The sequence below is a fragment of the Micromesistius poutassou genome (genome assembly GCF_964030765.1).
Source record: "Micromesistius poutassou genome assembly, chromosome: 16".
In the NCBI taxonomy this organism is placed as follows: domain Eukaryota; kingdom Metazoa; phylum Chordata; class Actinopteri; order Gadiformes; family Gadidae; genus Micromesistius; species Micromesistius poutassou.
The window spans coordinates 18,433,093-18,457,967 of NC_140286.1; the positions used below are offsets into that span (position 1 = coordinate 18,433,093).

At 45.8% G+C, this 24,875-nt stretch overlaps 1 protein-coding gene across 1 annotated transcript in view; it reads right to left on the reverse strand.

Moving 5' to 3' along the window:
- LOC311360742 (uncharacterized protein) overlaps positions 1-24,875 on the reverse strand; it is a gene marked incomplete at its 5' end in the record, with an annotated part of 76,431 nt that overhangs the window by 3,645 nt on the left and 47,911 nt on the right. Inside the window, 19 exons of the mRNA XM_084480832.1 lie at positions 3,207-3,335; positions 3,714-3,823; positions 4,108-4,270; positions 4,983-5,191; positions 5,436-5,620; positions 7,051-7,148; positions 7,707-7,894; positions 12,211-12,415; positions 12,808-12,846; positions 12,941-13,128; positions 13,520-13,682; positions 14,167-14,328; positions 17,054-17,212; positions 17,510-17,623; positions 17,718-17,828; positions 18,511-18,657; positions 22,263-22,378; positions 24,380-24,542; positions 24,826-24,875. The exon at positions 24,826-24,875 is cut by the window's right edge and continues 88 nt beyond it. Of these exons, the coding sequence (XP_084336958.1) occupies positions 3,207-3,335; positions 3,714-3,823; positions 4,108-4,270; positions 4,983-5,191; positions 5,436-5,620; positions 7,051-7,148; positions 7,707-7,894; positions 12,211-12,415; positions 12,808-12,846; positions 12,941-13,128; positions 13,520-13,682; positions 14,167-14,328; positions 17,054-17,212; positions 17,510-17,623; positions 17,718-17,828; positions 18,511-18,657; positions 22,263-22,378; positions 24,380-24,542; positions 24,826-24,875 (2,699 nt within the window). The remainder of the gene's footprint in view (positions 1-3,206; positions 3,336-3,713; positions 3,824-4,107; positions 4,271-4,982; positions 5,192-5,435; positions 5,621-7,050; positions 7,149-7,706; positions 7,895-12,210; positions 12,416-12,807; positions 12,847-12,940; positions 13,129-13,519; positions 13,683-14,166; positions 14,329-17,053; positions 17,213-17,509; positions 17,624-17,717; positions 17,829-18,510; positions 18,658-22,262; positions 22,379-24,379; positions 24,543-24,825) is intronic.

The window sequence follows — 24,875 nt, forward strand, 5'->3', positions numbered from 1 at the left end:
ATCATACATTATAAGGACTCCATTGCCAGCACTAAAACCCACTACTACTCCAGTATAATCACTGCCAACAAAGGAAATTCCAAGTCACTATTCTCCCTACTCAACAATATCACCAAACCCCAGGACTCTCTCCCCCCTCACTTATACACAACCACCTTCTGCAACTCTATTATGTCCTTTTTCACCGAAAAAATCAAGAACATCTACCAGAACCTTGGACCAATCCCTCACCTTAGCATCTCAGCCGACCTTCCCCCACCCACACACTCACGCTCCTCCTTTCAGCTCCCCACTCTCTCAGAAATCACAGTCAATTGGACCCCCTCCCCACACAGCTTGTTAAATCCTGCCTGCCCTCTCTGGTCCCCCTTATTACTGCCATCATCCACTCCTCTCTCACCACTGGAACTGTCCCTACATCCCTCAAAACTGCTGCCATTACCCCAATCCTGAAAAAAACTGGTGCTGATCCCTCCGACTTCAACAACCTCCGTCCCATCTCCAACTTACCCTTCATCTCCAAAATCCTAGAAAAAAGAGTCGCCGCTCAACTCCATTCCCACCTATCCCACAATAACCTGTATGAACAGTTCCAGTCCGGTTTCCGCCCACTCCATAGCACCGAAACAGCACTCATCAAAATCACCAATGGCCTTCTTATGGCATCTGATTCTGGACTCCTCACCATCCTCATCCTCCTTGACCTGAGTGCAGCCTTCGATACCATCTGTCACACCACCCTCCTCAATAGGCTACCTTCCATCGGCATCACCCACACTCCCCTAGACTGGTTCACATCCTACTTCTCTGGCCGCACTCAGTTCATTCAACTTAAGTCCCTTCGATCCATCCCCTCCTCTGTCACCTCAGGCGTGCCCCAGGGTTCTGACCTGGGGCCCCTCCTTTTCATCATCTACCTCCTCCCCCTCGGCAATATCTTCCGCAAATTCAACATTCAATTCCACTGCTATGCTGATGACACCCAGCTCTACCTCACCACTAAACCCTTGTCCTCTCTTCCACCCACCTCCCTCACTGATTGCATCTCTGAAATAAAAACCTGGTTCACATTAAACTTCCTAAAATTAAACAGCAACAAAACAGAGGTTCTCCTCATTGGCACAAAATCCACCCTATCCAAAACCGGCAGCTTTTCCCTCACCATTGACAACTCCTCCGTTTCACCCTCCCCCAGGTTAAGAGTCTGGGTGTCATCCTTGACAGCACACTATCCTTTCAATCCCACATCAATAACATCACCCGGTCTGCCTACTTCCACCTACGAACCATCAACCGCCTCTGCCCCTCCCTTACCCCCCACACTGCCGCCATCCTAGTCCACAGCCTTGTCACTTCCCGTCTGGACTACTGTAACTCTCTCCTCTTCGGCCTCCCCCTGAAATCGCTCCATAAACTTCAACTGGTCCAGAATTCAGCTGCCCGCATCATTACACGATCCCCCTCCATCCACCACATCACTCCTGTCCTCCAACAACTCCACTGGCTCCCGGTTCAGTTCCGTATTCAGTTCAAAGTCCTCCTGGTAGCATTCAAGGCCATCCACAACCTCGCCCCCCCTTATCTGTCTGATCTCCTCCATGTCCCCACTCCCTCCCGCTCCCTCAGATCCTCTTCCTCCATACACCTGTCTGTCCCCTCCGCCCGTCTCACTACCATGGGGAGCAGAGCATTCAGCCGCTCTGCTCCTCGTCTGTGGAATTCACTACCACCCCAACTCAGGAACATTGATTCATTCCCCGAGTTCAAGTCACAACTCAAAACACATCTGTTTCAAACTGCTTATTCCACCTGACGCCAACTGCTGTCCAACCAACTCTAAGTGTTCCTTTTTATTGTATATTTTATTGCTTTTGTGTACTCTTGTACGGTGTCCTTGAGTGCCAAGAAAGGCGCCTTCTAAATAAAATGTATTATTATTATTGTATTATTATAAAGGCGCTATGAAGGACTGTAAAGAGGACAATAAATTTGAACGGAACAAGCACAACTTAATTATCTTTACACCCCAAGCCCCAAAACACTATTAAAGACAGTATTTCATGTGTTTTGAATACATGTGACAATCAAGTTGAGCTTGAATTTGAACACTCCATGAAGAATATTGAGAGAATTCTAATACCCACTATTAAGTCGTTTTTGTGCTTTTATCCAACGCCATTCCCAGTGTATATCATTAAGGAGCAGGTTGTTTAGGGTTCTTATCTACAGGGGTTCCACTGGACTGGACAGCCTACAGTTTGTAGGTTGTCCAGTCCAATCACATTCAGTGGAGAGTCTTAAGGCCCTGACACACCAATCCGACTGCCAATCATCGGCAGAAAAGGCAGTCGGACTGATCAGTTGGCTCCCCTGTCCTCGATGTGGTCAAAAAGTGTGAAGAACACACCTGACCGACTACTGACTTGAGCGTACGTTCTGCCCTGGTTGGTGTGTCTTTACACCGTAACTGAGTCTAGAATTTATGAGTAACTTGTAATCAAGTTATTTATTTGACAGTTCCAAGAGTCTCTTGAAACAAATAAAGAATTGGTCGAGGTCACATATATAAAAAGAGAAGAAACAGAAAAAAAGACCAAGGGTGCCCTTGGTGGGGTGGGACGTTAGATTAACATCAAACCACTGCAACGCACAGCAAATGATCCTTCAAATATTTGAACCACCCTGGACTGAATTATACGCACGTCTGCCGTATCTTATATCACATGAAAGGGTAGACCGCATGCAAAGCAGAAGGGAGATAGCCCAATAAGAAAGGTAAGCTTATTGTAACATCCAACCACCAGTGCAAATTATAAAACCATAACCCTGCTACTTCACAACTCCATTTAAACATGGACATGGTTAAACTGTTTACATCTTCACACAGACTTTTGAAAGCAATGAGATCAAGGTTCACCTTGGGGGGGTGGACTCATCTCATAATCTCTCTCTCACAGTCAGTCACATTGCATTGCAGGCTTTCTGAAACTAATAAGCATGCTTCCAGCTGTATTTCTCGCTGTAATTGATTTTTGTGCCTTATGTCCTATCCAGAAGTTTGGCTATTTTTAATGCATTGCTCCTATTAGCAGTGTCTTCATGTGCTCAACTGTGTTACTGTTCAATTGATCACACATACACCAACGGATCCCCCTCCCCCTCGACAACAGAGACCCTGACCCAATGCACCGGAAGCTTTGACTCACCACCCTGAAGCAGGAGCTGAGTGGGGAGTGGGCCGAGGAGAAGAGGGCATGGCAGCCAGCCGGGCCCTGCAGGGTGGCACCAGAGCATTCCTCCAGAGGGTCTGCAGCACGGCTGCAGTTAGAGGAGACCTGGAGGGGCAGGGGGGCCAAGGGGTCCAGACCGGGGTTCAGATACATAAACCAGTGTGGAAGATAGACACCTGACATGCTTGTGGAGAAACACACTTTAACAAAATAAGAGAGGTTGAGAAAGAGATCACTGAGTATGTAAGTACCAAATGCCTATACCACATAGTATATGAGTTGACCACAGTGACAATCATTTCTTCTCAGACAATAAAGCATTTCTGTCAATCAGTAACTGATTGACAGGTTTGACAGGTTTCCAGCTTCAGAGGTCAACTCAGTCAGCTAAGTAAACAAGGTTAATCTCAATTTCGATTCCATTCTTTTTCCATTCCACACACATACACATAAATAAATTATATACAAAACTATCCAACCTACCTGCCAACTGCGGAGGAAATATGCTCTGCTTGCAGCTTGAGACTCGTTGGGCAACGTGAATTCATTCCCTGCTTCGTTATCATTGGTTCCCATGAGGCCAACAGATGTACCTGAATAGAGATCCAGCCCAGTGCATGTCATATAGTAATACTGTATAGTAATAAACTGTAAAGGTATTATTACTATTTAGTCATTCACCAGACACTTTTATTGAAATCATTCAGAACCATGTCATGAATGAGCATGTAGGAGTTAGGCATCTTACTCAAGGATACAGGTAGAGGTATGGACATGGGGATCGAACCCAGTACCTTTCTGCTAGGAGTCAAACAACCCTGACCACTAGATGAGCTGCATTTGGTGCAAATCAATAACTACTCCTTGTTCTCCCTACCATGCAACCATCCATCAAGAGTGAGGCTGCACACGTCAAGCAACAGATCACAGGAGACCGACACTCCATTCTGATTGGACACCTCCACTGTGTGTGCAGTTCTACGGATGGCCACTACGTGCTCCCTGTTTGGGGTGCCAGCGGGGTGGCAGCTGGTCTTCACCTGCAACAGAAAGTCTGTCTTAGTCCGCTCCTTTAAAGGAGAACTCCGGCGATTTTTAACCCCATTATTGTTTTCTTGAGGGTCACCCCAGTTGAGGGAAGTAAAAAACCAGACGAAAATTGATTCGACCAAGCCGGAGATCTGCACTGGCTGCCGGCGCTACAGAATAGCTATAAATCTAAGCTATGGGGGCAATCGCTTTATCCGTTTTTGGGGCTTCTAAACACATTCAGAAAACCATTCCAAGACCTCGGTAACACAAGTTGGTTCCTTATGAGACACCACCGTGCTCGTTTAACTCAAATAGTGTGGCGAAACAGTATAAACTTTCTGTTTTTGCATGTAAACCCTCACCATAGCAGAACGGATGCGTGCGCATGCACAGCCACTGTGGCTGGTGGCTGGGAGTGCATTCGTTCTGCTATCGGCTAGTAAGGGCTCTTTGGATATGTCAACGGGGTAATCTGCGGTGAGTGTTTACATTTTCGTCTGGTTTTTTACTTCCCTCAACTGGGGTGACTCTCAGGAAAACAATAATGGGGTTAAAAATCGCCTCGAGTTAAAGTCACCTTTAAAGTCACACACAGAAAATGCTTTGGCTTTGCTGAACATAAAAGGCAGGAATTGCCAATCAAAATACCTTGCATACTTCCTATGCTTCTTTCACATGGAGGATAATAAATCACTGAGAGAAAAGCATAGTGAACCACACCTGTCCGTCTGGATAGATGTTGAGGGTGCTGTGGTTCATGTCCAGCAACAGACCATGATGCGACTGGCGGCGGGGACTCAGCAGCAGAGTGAAGGTGGGGTTCTGGGACCGGTCCTGAGCCAGCACCACCGGACATGACCCGGCTGGGAGCTGGAACAGGAGACCGTCGAACGACACCACATACTGGTTCGCAACCAGCAGAGCTTGGTCTAGTGCCGGATAAGGTATGGACACATGCATGGAGAGAAAAAGAAGAGAGGAGGAGTGAAAGTGAAAGTGAAAGAGATAAATACAGACAGACATGCATACAGACAGACAGATAGACAAGCAGAAAGAGAAACAGAAAGACAGAAGGATATAGTTTCTGTCACCAATTTAAGTTATTAAATAACAAAATACAATTAAAGTTGGATTGTTTGTATATAATGTAAAATGCAGGATTCCTGGTCTTACATCGGAAGGGGCTGTCCATGACCCTGTGTTTCAGGCGGTAGAACTCAGCAGTGGGCCTGATGGAGGTGAGGGTCTTCAGGGGCCCCAGGAGCCACTCCTCCAGAAGGATCTCCACCAGGCCAGCCTCCGCCACACGAGGCCAGGAGACCCGTGGCAGGGGTATCGCCATAGAAACCGAGCAATCACTAGGAACAAAACACACAAACCACATGAGATGTTGTTCCTGGGCGAGGAGGAAGGTGACGCTGCTACTCAACCTCGGTTTCCCTGTTCTCCACTTGGAGTGTTTGATCATGAAAAGGCTCTGCCCCTTTTGTTTGGCCGCTGCTCTTTCATTGGGACACAAAAAGTGAAAAGCTGAGGTAGGATCTGTTGATTTAAAACCTTCTGAAGGCTTCCTGCTCCACCGTCATCCTAAAGCCCAATCCTTGATCATCCCTTAAGCCTTTGTGAGATAGACAGACCATGCCATAATCCTCAGTGACCCCTTGGCCTCTTTTCTGTGAGATTCTGAACGGATGGAAGAAGGGTTCTGTTGAGGTGGAGAAGAGGATTACCTGGGGGAGAAGAGGACTACCTGGGGGAGAAGAGGACTACCTGGGGGAGAAGAGGACTACCTGGGGGAGAAGAGGACTACCTGGGGGAGAAGAGGACTACCTGGAGGACAGAGGACTACCTGGAGGACAGAGGACTACCTGGGGGACAGAGGACTACCTGGGGGACAGAGGACTACCTGGAGGACAGAGGACTACCTGGGGGACAGAGGACTACCTGGGGGACAGAGGACTACCTGGGGGAGAAGAGGACTACCTGGAGGACAGAGGACTACCTGGGGGAGAAGAGGACTACCTGGAGGACAGAGGACTACCTGGGGGAGAAGAGGACTACCTGGGGGACAGAGGACTACCTGGGGGACAGAGGACTACCTGGGGGAGAAGAGGACTACCTGGGGGAGAAGAGGACTACCTGGAGGACAGAGGACTACCTGGAGGACAGAGGACTACCTGGGGGACAGAGGACTACCTGGGGGACAGAGGACTACCTGGAGGACAGAGGACTACCTGGGGGACAGAGGACTACCTGGGGGACAGAGGACTACCTGGGGGAGAAGAGGACTACCTGGAGGACAGAGGACTACCTGGAGGACAGAGGACTACCTGGAGGACAGAGGGCTACCTGGGGGACAGAGGACTACCTGGGGGACAGAGGACTACCTGGGGGACAGAGGGCTACCTGGGGGACAGAGGACTACCTGGGGGAGAAGAGGACTACCTGGAGGACAGAGGACTACCTGGGGGAGAAGAGGACTACCTGGAGGACAGAGGACTACCTGGGGGAGAAGAGGACTACCTGGAGGACAGAGGACTACCTGGAGGACAGAGGACTACCTGGAGGACAGAGGGCTACCTGGGGGACAGAGGACTACCTGGGGGACAGAGGACTACCTGGGGGACAGAGGACTACCTGGGGGAGAAGAGGACTACCTGGGGGACAGAGGACTACCTGGGGGAGAAGAGGACTACCTGGAGGACAGAGGACCTGGAGGACAGAGGACTACCTGGGGGACAGAGGACTACCTGGGGGACAGAGGACTACCTGGGGGACAGAGGACTACCTGGGGGACAGCTGGTAGACTGAGGCCAGACGGCTCCTGACGCCGGACAGAGCTGCTGTCAACTTTGACTCCACCCAGAGGAACGTCTGCTGCCCCGCCTGATAGAGACACACAAACACACACAAGCACACACAAACACACACATACAAACACACATGTGCATGAGTGAGTGCACAGCCATATATTAATACATACACACACACACATACACACACACACACACACACACACACACACACACACACACACACACACACACACACACACACACACACACACACACACACACACACAGACAACACACACACGTCAACTTTGACTCCACCCAGAGGAATGTCTTCTGCCCTGCCTGATAGAGACACACAAACACAAGCACAAACACACACACACACACACACAAACACACACACACACACACACACACACACACACACACACACACACACACACACACACACACACACACACACACATACAAACCGGCCCAGATGTGTACATGCACCCCCCCCCCCCCCCCCCCCCCCCCCCCACACACACACACACACACACACACACACACACACACCGCATTTGGGCTTTGGATAAAACCAAACAGTATTTTTTTCCAATTCAAGGACTTGTAAATAGCCAATATTAGACCAGAAGATCTGTCTCACCACATCTAGGGCCGTGCCCATGGTAGCCATGGTGGCCTGGGCCAGCGGCCGGAGCTGGGGGTTGTCCAGCAAGGGGGGCAGCACCTCAGCCAGCCTGGCAGCCCACCCAGACACTGCCTTCTGCCACAGAACCTCCACCCTCTGCCCCGTCAGGTCATGGTACACCCCAGCCGCCGTGGACAATGGCCCTTCAGATGTTAGAAGAGATTACAGTTGTAGATGTCAGACACGGCCTTGCACTATTCTGGGTGTAATTTAATGTTCCATCCGGCTATCCAATTATATCCATGGACTATAAAAAGGATATAATAGAAGATCCCAAAAGGGAAATTTGGGAATTACATAATATAATAATAATAAATAAATAGGGTATACAAGGACAAAAACTAATTTAAAAGAAGAGGATGAAGCAAGGGTCACATGAATGGGAGATTTGTCAGAAAAAGAAGATTCAGTCAATTCAGGATAGGAATAGAATGTGTGTTGCTGGTGTAAACTCAATGCGCTACTGAGCTGAGCTAAAGTTAGTTAGTTTGTTTATTAGATGTCCCCATGGGGAAATTCTTTTTCACATTCATTCATAAGTTCATACATTTTTCGCCAGGCTTTTTTTTTTTGACAGACAAACATTCCACACATTTGTGGCACACAGATACCTAATCCAGAACACCTAGACATTTACACACATGACATCAGACATTTAACACATTTGACATAGGCAGCATGGAAAAACACATATACATTCATTTGGAGGGGGGGATAGACACTCAACCATACAGTTGTTGGGGTACATGAGAGGCATACATTTGATTCATTTATTTCATTTATCTGTGAGGTTTTGCTTTGTTGATTATTTGGATGGCTGAGGGGATTAGGCTTCTGCTGAAGCAGGCTTTGTTGCACCTTATTGTAGTAAACCTCCTGCCAGAAGGTAGGAGTGAGAAGTAGCGGTTGAGTGGGTGAGTAATGTCCAGGGATATTGCATGAGCGACACGTGCGATGGCCTTGTCGTTAAGTTCCTGTAGTTTTGGGGTGGGCAGACCTATTATTTTGGTGGTAGTGTTTGTTATTTGGGTGAGTCTATTGCGGTTTTTTACAGTGAGCATATTGAAGAAGCATGTGGAACAGTATAGTAGAATGGGTTGAACAATGCTGGTGTACAGTAGTAGGAGTAGATGGAGCAACATGAAGTCATTTTAATTTGCGCACTGCTGAAAGTCTCTGGTTTCCTTTTTTATGGATATCTGTTGTGTGGTGTTCAAAAGTGAGTTTATTGTCAATTGTGAGTCCAAGGTATTTGACGTGGTCTACAGTCTCTACTGTTTCGTTGTTAGTGATGATGGGGTGGTGGGGTTGTGGGGAGCCAAAGACCATTTATTTTGTTTTGCTGACATTGAATTTGATATAGTTTTTTAAGCACCACTGGGTGAAGTGTGAGACTGTGTTGAGGTATTCTTGGGTTGAGTGATTGTCTGTGAGGAGGCCAAGAATTGCTGTGTCATCTGCGTATTTGAGGAATATGGTGTTGGGTGAGGGGCTGGTACAGTCGTTTGTGTATAGGGTGTATAGTGTGTATAGTGTGTATGATTCATTCCCCAAGTTCAAGTCACAACTCAAAACACATCTGTTTCAAACTGCTTATTCCACCTGACGCCAACTGCTCTGTCCAACCAATTTTAAGTGTTCCTTTTTTATTGTATATTTTATTGCTTTTGTGTACTCTTGTAAGGTGTCCTTGAGTGCCAAGAAAGGCGCCTTCTAAATAAAATGTATTATTATTATTATTATAGTGTTGCCAGGCTAGCTCTCCCATCCGAGTCGCCAATTCTCTAATCCTGCGGTCGATGTCACGAAGGGCCGGTGGATATCTGCTTGCCTGTGTGCCATATTGTATATGTGTAGCTTTCACAATAGCGTTTGTCTCTTAAGCAGGTGAGCAGATTCTGTGCAAACTATGTGTGAAGGTCGTGAAAAAGACTCATCATGCGTTACTCCAATTGTTCCTCCCTGTGTGTTCTTCACTGAAAACCAAACCGTGTGGGAACCAGAGAACACCCACATATACTTTATACAGTGGAGGGGGTTTCACTCCCACCACCTAAGTCCTTAGCCTACCTGTCGGCACCCTGGAGATTTTTAAATAATAAATAACTAAATAATATATATTATTCATTTGTAATATTTAATACAGCTCAATAAGGAGCAGGTTGGCCGTCTTTTGCTAAAGGATTCCCAACGGTAGGCTGAGGACATTGGGGTTGTATCCCAGAACCCCAGGGTCCAACAGCCTATCCATTATGCCACGTTTCCACCGAGCGGTGCGGTACGATGTGGTGCGGTTAGGTGCGGGAGTGGGAAAGCTTGGATACGGCTCGCGTTTCCACCACCGACAGTACCCTTATTGTAGGGCGGGGTTTAAGCCTGATGGCGATAACAGCGGCAGCTACGTAAGCATTGTGACATGATAGTCGGCTAATAAATTCAATGAAAAAGAAGAACGTGACACATTAAACAAAGGGCAACAATGGAGGACGGCAAACTTTTGAGCAACATTTTCTTCAATAAATGAAGCTTTCGTCGTTGTCGAGAAATACCTTGCAGGTACATTTGTTTGTTTTTATCCCCTTGTCTCACGGAAGTGACGATTCTGTCAATCAATTCGATTATGTCAGAACTTTTGCCGGTGGTAACGCGAACAATGCCGCACCTAACCTCACCGAACCGTACCACACCACTTGGTGGAAATGCGCCATTAGACTATCCTGCCTTAGGTCCCATATTACCACCAGGTGTGAGTGTGATTAGCCGTTATAGCCGTTTTAAAAATCTGCCTCTTCTGACAATCACAAGTGGGCGTGTCCACCTAGTTGTATGACGGATAGATCAGTCTGCCAGCCTTCCCAGTGGACTGTAGCAAACATTGCTCATCTATCATGTTAGAAGAGGCAGATTTTCAAAACACACAATATCACACTCACACCTGGTGGTATAATATGGGACCTTTAACTAACCAGACATTGGGTAACAGACCTCTGGAGATCCGTGTACTGTTTGTACGGTGTGTGTCAAATCCATGTAGTTTAGCAGTCAACACATGATGGCTTCAGCTCTTTTCAACTAATAATAAAGTAGAGAATGAATGAAGGGTGTCTGCTACCTCCCCTCCAGGGGAGGGGGTTTCCGCGATCTGATAGCATTTCTTGAGCCAGATTACACCGTGCCATGTCGCCAAACTATGACTGTGGGGCTGGAGAGAATATACAGCGAAGTAGCAGGCTCCCTCCGTGAGATCCTGTCCTTAGCGGAGAAAGTTGCCATCACCAGCGGTGCTTGGACAGCGTTGACTACGGAGTCGTACGTGACTGTGACCGCTGACAGAGTGGCAGCCTGCGTGCATGACAATGCTTCCAACAAATGAAATGATCTCATGTCTTAAACAAATTCCGTTGCAAAGAGGAGGTGCGCAGCATCAATATCCTAATAAAAAAATATTGTCGGCCGACACATTTTGCCTATTGTAAATTGGCATGAGACATAGTAAACGTTCACAATCCTGCTCTATGCTCTGTGATATTTTGTTTATCATCATTCATCATATATAATCACAACTTCATCTTCAAAAAAATCATTATTGGTGTGCTCCTGAGCGCAACCTTTGAAATATGATGGGCGGGGCGCTGTATTAAAGGAAAGCGCAGATCCTTTGAGCTCTGCAACTGCTGCGTCGTTAACATCCCTAGTGTCTGCTACACCCAGGGTGTCTGCTACACTGGGTGTCTGCTACACACAGGGTGTCTGCTACACTGGGTATCTGCTACACAGGGTGTCTGCTACACACAGGGTGTCTGCTACACTGGGTGTCTGCTACACTGGGTGTCTGCTACACTGGGTGTCTGCTACACCCAGGGTGTCTGCTACACTGGGTGTCTGCTACACTGGGTATCTGCTACACCCAGGGTGTCTGCTACACCCAGGGTGTCTGCTACACTGGGTATCTGCTACACAGGGTGTCTGCTACACTGGGTGTCTGCTACACTGGGTGTCTGCTACACTGGGTGTCTGCTACACTGGGTGTCTGCTACACAGGGTATCTGCTACACAGGGTGTCTGCTACACTGGGTGTCTGCTACACTGGGTGTCTGCTACACTGGGTGTCTGCTACACTGGGTGTCTGCTACACTGGGTGTCTGCTACACTGGGTGTCTGCTACACTGGGTGTCTGCTACACCCAGGGTGTCTGCTACACCCAGGGTGTCTGCTACACCCAGGGTGTCTGCTACACTGGGTGTCTGCTACACTGGGTGTCTGCTACACTGGGTGTCTGCTACACTGGGTATCTACTACACTGGGTATCTACTACACCCAGGGTGTCTGCTACACTGGGTATCTACTACACTCAGGGTGTCTGCTACACTGGGTGTCTGCTACACCCTCGGTGTCTGCTATAATGGGCGTAGTCATCATGTGTTCACCGCTTGAGGAGGCCTTCAGTCCTGACACTCACGTCTGAGCTCCTGTTGTCCGAGGGCGGAGGCGTGGTGCAGCAGAGCCAGGCAACGGGGTATGCTGTCGGTGAGAAGGACCCTCAGGGGCCTGTTCCGCCACCGTGCCCACAAACTGCCATCCTTCGACGAAAGGAATGACTCCGCCCGCGAGGTGAGGTTGACAAGCAAGGCATTCATCTCTTGGAGTAAGCCTCTGTCTCGAGACTTTGAAGCAAAGAGAGTTTAACAGCTTTTGATGGAGCATTATGTAAGTAATGCAGTCTAAAGCGCTTTGATCTTACAGTCTAAAGCACTTTGAGTTACATTTGATCTTAGATCTTTTAGAGCTCCCTCTAAAAGGACGGCACCCAGACTGAGTGGGGTCGGGGTTTAGCATTCCAAATCCTTGCTAATGAAACACGACCAGAAGCCAAACACCCATCAGTCTTGTGTCTAGGTTAGGCCGGTGTTCCATCACCATGGAAACAGAAGCATCTCCCACAAATAACATTAAAAAAACGTTTTCATTATTCTTCATTATTCATTCTTTACATTCTAAGTACCTGTTGTCTGGACTCAATGAGAAGATGCAGAATAGTCTTTATTTTCTGTAATACCTTTGAGCTCATCTCTGAGCTCAGGTACACAACTCTGGCCTGTAGAAATGAAACAACAGGGCATTTAACAGAAAAGCATTAAACATATGTTTCTTCATTTGTTCAATAGCCCATTTGGGAGAGCAGCGTTTACCTCTGTTGCAAGTAACCTTTCAGTGCAGCCTTGGGCTTTGAGCTTTAGGTTTTGATTGGTTTTTCCCACAGAAAAAGTGACAAGGCCTTCTGGACTAGAGGAGCCAACCTTTCTCTTCAGGTCCAGTGTCACTTTGTTTCTTGTTTCTAGACACACTGCTAGACTCAGGTCTTCATCTGGCCCGTGATCTACAAATACACACACACAATGTGTAAAAACACACAAATGCATGGACATACAAGGACACAGACAGGCACACACACAGACACACACACAGACACACACACACCCACACACACAATGTTTAGAAACACACACAAATGCATGCACACATAAACACATGCACATACAGACACATACAAGGAAGCACACACACACACCCACATAACCAGACACAAACACACACATACACCCCATACACAGGCCGATACACAGACTCACTGACACAACCACCCACAAACAGACCCGCACCCAAACACACGATAACACACTCACACGCATTAGTGTTTTATATAATTACACAACAATGAAACATGGAATAACTCCATGCTTGTAGCATATTTACGAGTCCATATGTACCTGCTATATAACCAGCTGCTGTGCGGAGACATCTGTTCTCCAGCGATCCTCTCAGCCAGAGGGTCTGGTTGCGGTCCAGCGTGACCCTAGCATGGAGCTCTGGTCCCTGGGAAGAGGACAGTGCCCCAGCCCCCACCTCCACGCTCCAGTTCCCCACCGTAGACTGTGGAGCAGGGAGACAGGTTATCGTCACACTTACCTCTACAACACAGCAAACACACACATCAACAAATGGACATTTTTTATTGTATTCTAGTCCACGCTGCTATCTTCTTTCATCTTCTATTATCCTCTTCCCTACTCTACTGTATTCTTTCATTTTCTTTTTCTATTACATTTCATTAGTTATATTCCACTCTCCTCTCCATATCTTCTCCTTTCTCTTGTTTTAACTAATTTTATTATATTATTTGATGTTGTCATCTACTCTTCTCTACTGTCCACTATCTACTCCATTCTATAATTGTCTGTTATATTAAATTCATCTTCAATTATATTCTAATCTCCTCTCCTGTCTTCTACTATAATTGATGCTTTTCTATTCTGTTATCGACTATTCCTCTTTACTACTTTTTCTATCACTTTGGGTCATCTCCTACTGCTCTCCACTATCTGCTGGTCTCTCCCCTGCTGGTATACGGTGGTACCTCCGCAGAGAGGGACACGTTGGTGAGCTGGGAGGAGGAGGCGTCCCGCAGGGCCATGGTGAGGCTGCAGTGGGGGGGACGCCCCCCGAACGAGAGATGGCTGTGGGAGTACAGCAGCTCCTGCCCAGAGTTCACCTTGTGGGACCCTGACCAGGACAGGGTCTGGTGGGGGTGGCACACACACACACACACACACACACACACACACACACACACACACACACACACACACACACACACACACATAGCACATATTCATTCACATTCACATACATGTATACAATATAAACATTGTTTACAATTTACACACACAGACACACACATGTTAACATATAGACATACCAACACACACACACACACACACACACACACAAGCACACACCAACCCACATACATGCCCCAACACATGGGCATCACGCATGGGAATGAACACACTAAACAACAAAAAATACACTGTTGTGTGCCCGTGAGGCCACACGTTGACGCACCTAGCCCTAAGCCTCCCACTGCCCAATCAAGGGTAGGACATCTGCTATTAATCCGGACAATAAATGAACACTGTTGAATTGCTGAACTGTTGTGACTACTTATATTGCTGATCTGCTGTTTCAACAATAAGTGTACTGTCTACCTCAAAGAAAAGCGGAACCATCATGACCATCTGTTCATAAAGAAGACTGCCATATGTGAGACATCGAAACGCTGAAATATTGGAACTGCTGATCCGTGGTTTCGATGCTAAGGATACCGGTGGCCTCCGAAGAAAACTGGAAAAATCGTGCACATCTGCTCATGGAAAAAACCCAGACTTTCAGTGACACTACCATATATGAACAGGACTTCCGAATTTAGTGCGGTCATCACGTGGAAAATATTGAGATGTTAAACTGTTCAACTGCTGAGCTGCTGCATCAGCAAAAATTGTACCAAAGGGCCTCAGAAGAAAACAGGAACCTCCATACCCCTCTGCCTCTGATTAAAACTGAATGTAACTGTATCATAACTACGCATGCGCCGGCTGGCGGTTTGTGTATATAATGAGCGATCAGGATCCACCAAAGTCACTGCTTCTTCCTCTCCTTCCCTTTCTCCCCCTACTAGCTTAGTGAAGTAGCCTCTACAGAGATCTTCTACTAGCTTAGTGAAGTAGCCTCTACAGAGATCTTTATCTATCGGGATCCTCTTGATAACTGGCTTATTGCGATTACCTCTCTTTAGTTTTATTCTTTTTCAGGTTTATTGGGATAGCACCCACGCAGGACCAAGCTGTAACACAGGATTACTATCCTTATATCTAGTCTCACTTATATTGTTTATTGATGATTTGTATTGTTGATTGATAATTGCTTGTATGGTTTATTGTATGGTTTATTGTAACACTGCTCATGCAGTCTAAATAGACTCAATTGTTGACTCTAATAGATATGCAAAGACAGGAGCGTGTAGACCTCTTACTAGAAACCTTAATGATGATTTAATGTTTTAGACTCTTTTTAATGTAATCGTAATTTTCTGTAACATTGTGTAAAGCGGTATCAAGTAATAGACTCTGTTAACATTTAACCACTTTCTCTTGACAATTCTTTTCTCTGTCATAGTTTAAACAAGTTTTTTGAATCTAAATAAAACTACCTGACTACGTTTTGTAGTAGGTGATTAAATCAGTTCCTCAGTGATTGATCGGCTCCCCAGTAGGGGCCCGACCGACTGCCCGCAGCTCTCCCAGCCTCCGCACGATAGGTGAGTGGTGCATGACACAAACAAGGTTGATGGTTAATTATGAAAATAATCTCATAATTAATGCTCTGGACAGTTGAAGCTGGATAAGTTGAATCAGGTTTTTATTAATGCTGTCAAACTATTAAAATATTTAATCGCGATTAACTGCATTAATGTCACTCCCATTACTTCACTCATTTTAATACTCTTATCAACATGGAAAAGTGGAAGCTTTGTGCAATGTTTTTTTTTAAACATTTTAAACTACCATTCTCCCTTGCAGAAGTCATTCCCACTTGGAGCAAATAATCTCTCACACAATGTAACACTGTCCATCAATAAAAGAAAGAAAGCCTCCGCACGATAGGTGAGTGGTGCATGACACAAACAAGGTTGATGGTGACTGGTCCGGAGAGTGAGGCAATATAAAGAGGTTCAGACTTGTTCCCCGCTTCGTGGCCCATAGGGACTGGGGTGGTAAGAGACGCCACAGAGTTCAATCGAAACGTGTGTAGCCTAAATTTAGCTTAACCTCGTAGGGGCTTAAACGAGTGACCTGTGTTGGACACATAGACCGGAGTCTTCCTCCACTGAGCTTAGCCGAGGATCTCTAACACGTACAAAGAGGGCCAGCACAGGTTAAGCCCCGGGGCCGAAGAGAAACCAGTATCGGGTACCCCTCTCCTAGACGTCAGGAGAGGTCTTCCCACCTAGTGCGACTGAAGGTTCTCATATAGCCCTCATACTATAAAAACCCATTATAGGTTGGAACACTCGACAACACTTATTTGCAAACTCATACACACATGCCAAGACATTCAAATGCAACCACACACCAGTATGCAGACATAATCGCATACAACCGCACACTAACACATGTCAAAACACATACACACACACACACACACAACAAAAATACAACAACAAACAACAACAACAACAACAATGAAACGTGTTGTGTTTTGCTGTTCTTTGCCAAAATTCCTCTTTCAGGACAATTCAAATGACCATTCAATTGTTCATGGTTTTATATCAACGGCATCATGTTCCAGGCCTGAGGCTCAGTGGAGTCGACAAAACCCGTGATAATAGTATGTGTGAGCGATCGAGGGAGAGAGAGTGAGTGAGAGAGAGGGAGATTGAAAGAGAGTGTCTGTTGTGGACTCACAGACGGCGCGGGGCACAGAGCCAGCACTACTGTGTGGTCCAGGCGGTCCCTCAGGTTGGTCTGGACCTTGGAGACCAGAGAGTGGGACGAACAGGGGGCAGGAGACACGTTCTCTGCCCCCACGCTCATCTGCAGTGTGCGCATCCCTCTCGGCCCTCGCTACATACACACGCACACGCACACACACACACACACACACACACACACACACACACAATAAATGCCACCATTATGCTGAGGTCTTGCCCACAGAGGAACAAAATATATATTTATTTTCTTTAATTGTTGTTTTGACATTCAAACCAAATTGTAAATTCCTCCATGACTCAATTTATTTAGGTTTCTGGCCACAGCCGATCAAATCCTGACAGATAAACTCAGTTTTCAACGTTCCCTATTTCCCAGGCTGCTCTTCTGCTGCACTAGGACACGGTGGATGGTTCGTGTGTTTAGTACCTGGTACTTCATGCCCTGCTGGACGCTGCTGTTTCCCCACCTCAGCTCTGCACTCTGGGAGCACAGAGCTCCATCCTGGGCCATGGAAATACAACCTTTCATCGGAGACCGCATCTACACACACACACACACACACACACACACACACTGTGATTTGAGAATACAGGCACTCAATAGGTTTTGCGTTTGACATGAAGAGGTGGTGTACCTGCGTGGAGAATAGGCCGCATGCCCGCCCTCGGCTGGAGCTGTTGTTCCACTGTTGGTTGAGCGTCAGCGAGACGTTGACCAGCTCTGGGCTGGTCCACGACAGATGGCCCTGGGGGAGGGAAAAGAGAGGGTAGCTGGGTCATCATTACTGACCTGTTTACTCAATTTGAACACAAACATAATTTTTCAAGGCAAACATTGGGGCAAATATTTGGGCTACGGTGCGAAGAACACGTCATCGGAAATATCGTATGACCTGAACTCAAAATACTCTCATAATTAATGCTCTGGACAGTTGAAGCTGGATAAGTTGAATCAGGTTTTTATTAATGCTGTCAAACTATTAAAATATTTAATCGTGATTAACTGCATTAATGTCACTCCCATTACTTCACTCATTTTAATACTCTTATCAACATGGAAAAGTGGAAGCTTTGTGCAATGTTTTTTTTAAAACATTTTAAACTACCATTCTCCCTTGCAGAAGTCATTCCCACTTGGAGCAAATAATCTCTCACACAATGTAACACTGTCCATCAATAAAAGAAAGAAAAAAGAAAAAAAAAGAAAAGAGAATGCTAATCTCACGATTAAAAAAAATGACGCCGTTAAAATTGGTTTGCGTTAACGCCGTTAATAACGTGCTTAACTGACAGCACTAGTTTATATATATCAAATCTTGTTTTTTGATGGCTTCAAAAAAATGGTGACGTCAACAAACAACCACAACGAAACTAAGAACAGATAAAGTTGGCCCTTGAAGGGACCAACACTTGGAACAATGTGCACACCTCATGGCGACTCCACTGGCCCCCCTGGGGGACATGAGACACAGCTTGGAGGGAGACCTTGGAGAGAGAGGCTGTGAAGGGCTGCCTCACATCCATCCAGGTCTCACTCCTCTCCCCCGAGACCCTCCACTGTCTGGCAGCCCGCACCTAGAGAGAGACAGACGGACAGATAGACAGACATCATAGGGGGACAGACGGAGACAGACAGACACACACAGAGTGATAAAGACAAATGGATGAAGACAGAGAGACAGACAGACATACACACAGACAGACACAGTGCATCAGACTCAAATCTCTCAGTGTGACTAAATAAATCTGCGAAAGCAGCCAGGTGAACACCTTCTATCTTCACCAGATTGCAGAACCGTTGAGAGGATCACACAAGTGGTATATGAAGAGCTCCCCCAACCATGAAGATTAGAGCCATTAAAGGACAATTCCGGTATTTTGAACATTGAGGCCGCTTTCTGGGTTGTCTAGGATGAAATATGAGTGGTTGACAATTTTGACTATTGGTCCTCTCTCGGGAATTTGGCTCATTTCGAATTGCCCCTGCCTGCTTCAGAATGGCTGGCTACGGGCATTCACAAACCTATCCTTAAAACAACCAAATACCCGAGACAGGACCAATAGTCAAAATTTCGGTGTCAACCACTCTATTTCATCCTAGACAACCCAGAATGGGGCCTCAATGTTCAAAATACTGGAATTGTTCTTTAAGAAACACTCCCTTCCCCTTCTCCCTCAACCTACTGTCAATCTTCACTGTCCCATCCATAGACGGCAGAACAACCCCATACAAATATACAAAGAAGAAGAGCCCACCCACCCTCCCTTCCCTATCCTCCCTTATCAGCAGAACTCCCTCCCCACCAACTATCAGCAGAACCCCCACCCCACCAACTATCAGCAGAACCCCCACCCCACCAACTATCAGCAGAACCCCCACCCCACCAACTATCAGCAGAACCCCCACCCCACCAACTATCAGCAGAACCCCCACCCCACCAACTATCAGCAGAACCCCCACCCCACCAACTATCAGCAGAACCCCCACCCCACCAACTATCAGCAGAACCCCCACCCCACCAACTATCAGCAGAACCCCCACCCCACCAACTATCACCCGGTGACATTCCCTTCCCCACCTTTATCTTTGTAGCATTTGGGCTACCAAACTCCTCTCTTTGGGTGAAAGAACACGCAAGTGGGAGCACATTACTCCAGTACTTGCGGCTCTTCACTGGCTCCCTGTTCATTTTAGGATAGATTTTTTTACTTGTTTTTAAATCTCTGAAAGGACTGGCTCCACCTTACATTTCCGACCTCCTAACAAAATAAACAAGACTGAAGACCAGGGGCCTCATTTATAAAACTCTGCGTAAAACCCTCCCTAAAACATTGTGTATGCCCAAACCTCAGAATCTGCGTACGCACAAAAATATTCAGATCTATAAAACTGTGCCGCGCACACCTCTACGCACTCTTCTCGTTATTAATACCAACGTGTGTTGAAGTTTGTGCTCGTGCACGAGCGTGCACAAGCGCCATGCTCCTCCCAAGATCATCCCATAATAGTCCTTAAAAGGTCAATGCTAATTAACCAATGAATATTCCTAGTACATAAGGAGCCTTTGCTGACCTATCATTACACGGGAAAACACACGTGCATTACACACGCTCGCGTCTCGTACCCCTCGCTAAATTCTTGAGCAATTCCAAAGCTGCCATATTTTAGCCCGTTAGAATAAGGCCAACAGGAGCATTATTTATTGGCCTTGTGCCAATAGGATAATTCATTACTATGTCCTATAGGCTAATTTAATGTAGGCCTACATATATATGTATCAGGAAAATTAATAAAACTTAAGTGATACAGTTGGTCTGGTCGAGGATTGTGATTTGAATGGGTTGTAGTGTGTTGAACATAATATTGCCTTAATTCATATTTCATAATGGGTGCTTTTTATAAAATTAATAAATAAATCCGAAGTCATAGTACGTGGTGCGCAATGTGCGTTGGGTATCAGGAGGTAGCGTGTTCTTCTTCTTTTGCCGTTATTGGCGGTTTGCAAACCGATATGGTGCATTACCACCACCAATTTCCTGTTGTCGTCTCCGGAGATCACTGTTTGCACAATGATCTGGTCTCAGCAGATACCTTGACTCTGTTGGTTGTTATGTCATATTTGGAAGCTCAATCTGTAAATTTTTCCCAAAAAAGTCTCACCAGAAGTAACCATTTAAATATGTTCTAAAGTTTGTTTTGCAGTCAAGTGTCGTTTTATTTCATATTTTTAAATTACCCATTGATATTCACTCCGACCGCCGGCGTACCACGTGTGCACCGCCCAAGTACAACAAAACCCTTTCCCCCCGCTGCTGAAAAAATCCTAGAGGAAACACTGAGGTTGTATTATTTTGTGTCCTTTTTTTTTAATTTCATCTGTTTTATAACTAGATAGTTGATTTGTACAGCACTTTGGTCAACTGTTGTTGACCAAAGTGAACTTGAACTTCTCTTTGACTCTCTAATCTCTAATCTCAACACTTACACCACCTAGCCGTTAGACATTGTATGATGGCACAGTACTCACACCATCCTGTCTTTACCTCGCTGTCCTTTTCATTTGCTACTTCTCAGTTTGCCCCTAGTGGACCATCAAACTGATGAATGATCGTGCCTATCACTCATGTGTGTGATGAGTGAATTCTGAGTTCTCCAAGGGGCGGACTAGCCAGATGTGCAATCGAAACAAGCTATTCATGCTCTTATGCATCTGCAGAAGGTGGGAAAAGCAATGGGTGTCGGAGCGGAAGCTGTTCTAAACAGGGCTTTCAATACCCGTTTCCACCACACAATTGGAGTCCCAGATGCACTAGAAAGCAGGGTTAGTACACAGTGGAAAAGAGCATTGCCAGTGAAAATGTGTTTCTTTTTTATATCTGAAACTGATTCAGTCCCTCTTTCAAACTCTGTTCAAAGAAAAAAAACATTTCATGTTGTCTGGTTATTCAAATGTGTACGTCCACCATGTTTCCATCATTGCCTAATGGAGCTGGATTCGATAAATACCTGTGACTACTCCAATAATTTCTTGCCGAAATGAATTGTAATTGCAACCATTCCCACTTAAGACAAAAGACAGATGTTAGTGGGTAGTCGCAGTCTTTTGGACTGGAGTTTTTCTCCTTGCCCATGCCAGGCGTGGTAATTTATGAATAGCTGTGATGGAACATTAGCCCTTAACTGCAGGGAACATCCCATTTCATGCTGAATCACCCATGGGAGGAGACAAAAACATGTTCTTCCTCTCTCTGAGGTTCAAAACACAACAACAAAGGGGGGTTATGAATAGCCATGGCTGGAACATGAGCCCGTTGGGATATTGTGCTGCGGAGAATTAGTTAAGGGATTTCAGTTGAGAACTTGTAGGGGACTGTAGGGGACTGTAGGGCCGAGTGCCATAGGAAGGCAGGGAACAGGGATAAGGGAAGGAGATGAGCAAGAGAGCGATGAGGTAAACCTCTCTGGTGTAAGTTGCTCACATGGCAACTGGCCTCTGTCTCTGGATTTATTTTGTACCATACAAAAAAATATTTTGTGCATTATTGGCAGGTGGCAGAACTTCACATGGTAGCACAATGGTTAACAGAATCATGTAGTCTATACAGATATACACAAGACAAGGTGGGGGATGGCCCATCCTCCCATCCACCCTCCTCAATAATCTGTGGTCGGCTCTGACCTGCTCCAGGCGTCCATGTCGGTTCCAGTCAAGCTGGACAGAGTCCTGTAGTCCATGCAGGGAGCGCTCCAGACTCACCTCTAAGCCACTCAACCGGGGGATGGAAGCCATGTGAACTACAATCAAAAGAAAAGGAGAAACGAACAGAACCAACCAGGCAATGTTACATTATGGGCCTCTCTCACCTAGGTTCTCTCATCTTGGTTCTAAACGATAGCTAGGTTGGGGGAACTGAATGAGCCCACATCAGCTCCTGAGAGCCAGCTAGCGTTTAGAGGCAAGATGAATGAATAAGGTCCATTATCCTCATTTAAATATAAATCAAACAAAGATCTTTCATGTTACGTCATTGGTTGGTGTATGCCATGGTTTAACATCTGGATCCAATTGCACTTAAAGGTGCAGTGTGTGGAGTCTGAGGGCCCTATCTTGCACCCAGCACAATTGACTTTCTACACTGACGCATGTATCGTTGCTAGTTTGCACCCGGCGCAAAGCTGATTTCCCCCCGCAGCAAACAGGCGCCATTACACTTGCGCTAGGAGAGGCGTGTCGGCAAAAAGCAGAGGCATGTTCTGGCGCAAATGATACTTGGTGCTATTTTACCAATCTAAAAATTGCACCACTGCAATTGCGCCACTGACTGTCACAAAATTCCTGGTCTAAATGCACTAGCGGATAGCGCAGTTGGTGTTGCTATTTTGCCATGGCATGTCGGAACTGCAACCTAAGCTTACACACACGTAGGCTGATTTAAATATTATGATGTCAAAGATTGTGTGATATGTGAAACTGTATAGAAATAGCATGTGGAAACATTTTTTTTCCATAGGGGCTGCATGAATGAACACAGTATAGTAGGCTATGCCATGCATTAAAATAATAATAAGAACAATAATAAACTCGAGAAAAGTATATTCCAGCCTTCCAAAACAAAATCTTGTTTTACAGTAAATGGTTGGTTAAATGGAAAAAACAGCTGATACAGCGGTAAGTTGTGCTTTAAATCAATGCATCTGCAAAAACCGTACAGCAAACACATATTTTGTTGACACAGACATAGTATACAAGCCCATAACTTTTAGGATTGATGAGTATTTGAAAGTGAGAAAATATAGTTTTACCGCGAGTGAGAGAATTAAAAGAAAAGAATGAATGAATTTGGGTGATGCTTAGCGCGCGTTTGTGTGCACACCCATCTATTTAAACACACGCAAACTAAACACGTAATGCATAATACAGTCCATGGTGATGTAGCCTATATAAACGGGGGAACACATGCATATTATGAATACAAGTCGATAACAATAATGTATACAATACTGGTAACAAACAATGTTTGTTAATGTACTGCCACATATCATTAAATAGACCCACAGTTGCAGCCACAGGACTGCGTCCGCATATCATATATGTGTTAAATTGTCTTTAAATTGCCGCAATTTACATGACGACTCAGTGTTTCTGAAGTTGTAGAAGAAAACGCTATTCCATGTGTGAATTAGGCCTATTATTTGGCCATAAACTGAGCCATTTGAAGTTTGAAATTCATGTGGTCATGTATCTGTCTCAGCGGAGACTGCAAACGCGCTGTCAAAATCTCCACTTGTCACTCCAGACACAAGTCAAATGCACTTGCTCTTAAAGGGGATGGGAGATGGAACTCTCATTTGTTTATTGCACGTTACGTTTCAGACCAACCCATTTTAGATTTGCGTTGGGCGCAAGAGTAATTTATCCACCATCATAATAGCAACAATGCCATAGAACTGCCCACAAAGCTACTTCCGTTTTGCGCTTCACACTTGTGTTTTAGATCGTCTAAATAGGGCCCTGAGTCTGTTTTGCGAGATGCCACTAAATTCACCAAACTGCACCATAACCCAAACATACATGAACATAGGCCTATTTAGGCCATATATATATATATATATATATATATATATATATATATCAACTTGGAACCTGCAACTTATGAATTCCAACAATCCTCCAGGTCATAGGTTCATATGTCTTCATGATCAGTGTAGTAGTCCAGGGAGGAGGAAGCTTCATTCATGGCAACATTCAGATTCCGGAAATGTGACAGAATATAACTGATTTGCGTATCATCTTACCCTTCAGTACATGGTTCCCCATCTCCAGCGAGGGTGGCACGGAGTAGATGCCAGTTAAGTGGATCTCCCTATTGCCCCACACCGTTCCATGTTGGATCTGGTGGCTCCAGTTTTTGGCCTCGAATAGGGTCCGCACCGCCACGGCCCGTGGTAACGGCTTCAGCTAGGGGATCACCATTAAATCAATCACATTCAATTCTTCTTTCTTTTATGGTTGGTTTATAAAACTTCATGGGGTCGATCTGATGAATACAGTAGTTATTAACAGGGCCAGCTTATATTCTCCAAAAATCCCTTCCTTTTTTTTAGGTGTTCAGGGGATACAAAATCCTAGTTTCAAATAGGTTCTTGAGTGATTGCTGTCATTCAATGTTGTGTGCGAGATTGCACGGAGGAAGTATTGTATGTTGTTTGTGATTTCTAGTCATTGCGTGGGGATCAGATACCTGTGGGAAGGTGTGGTTGAGCTCCATGGCCTGCCTATATCCCCCCTGGA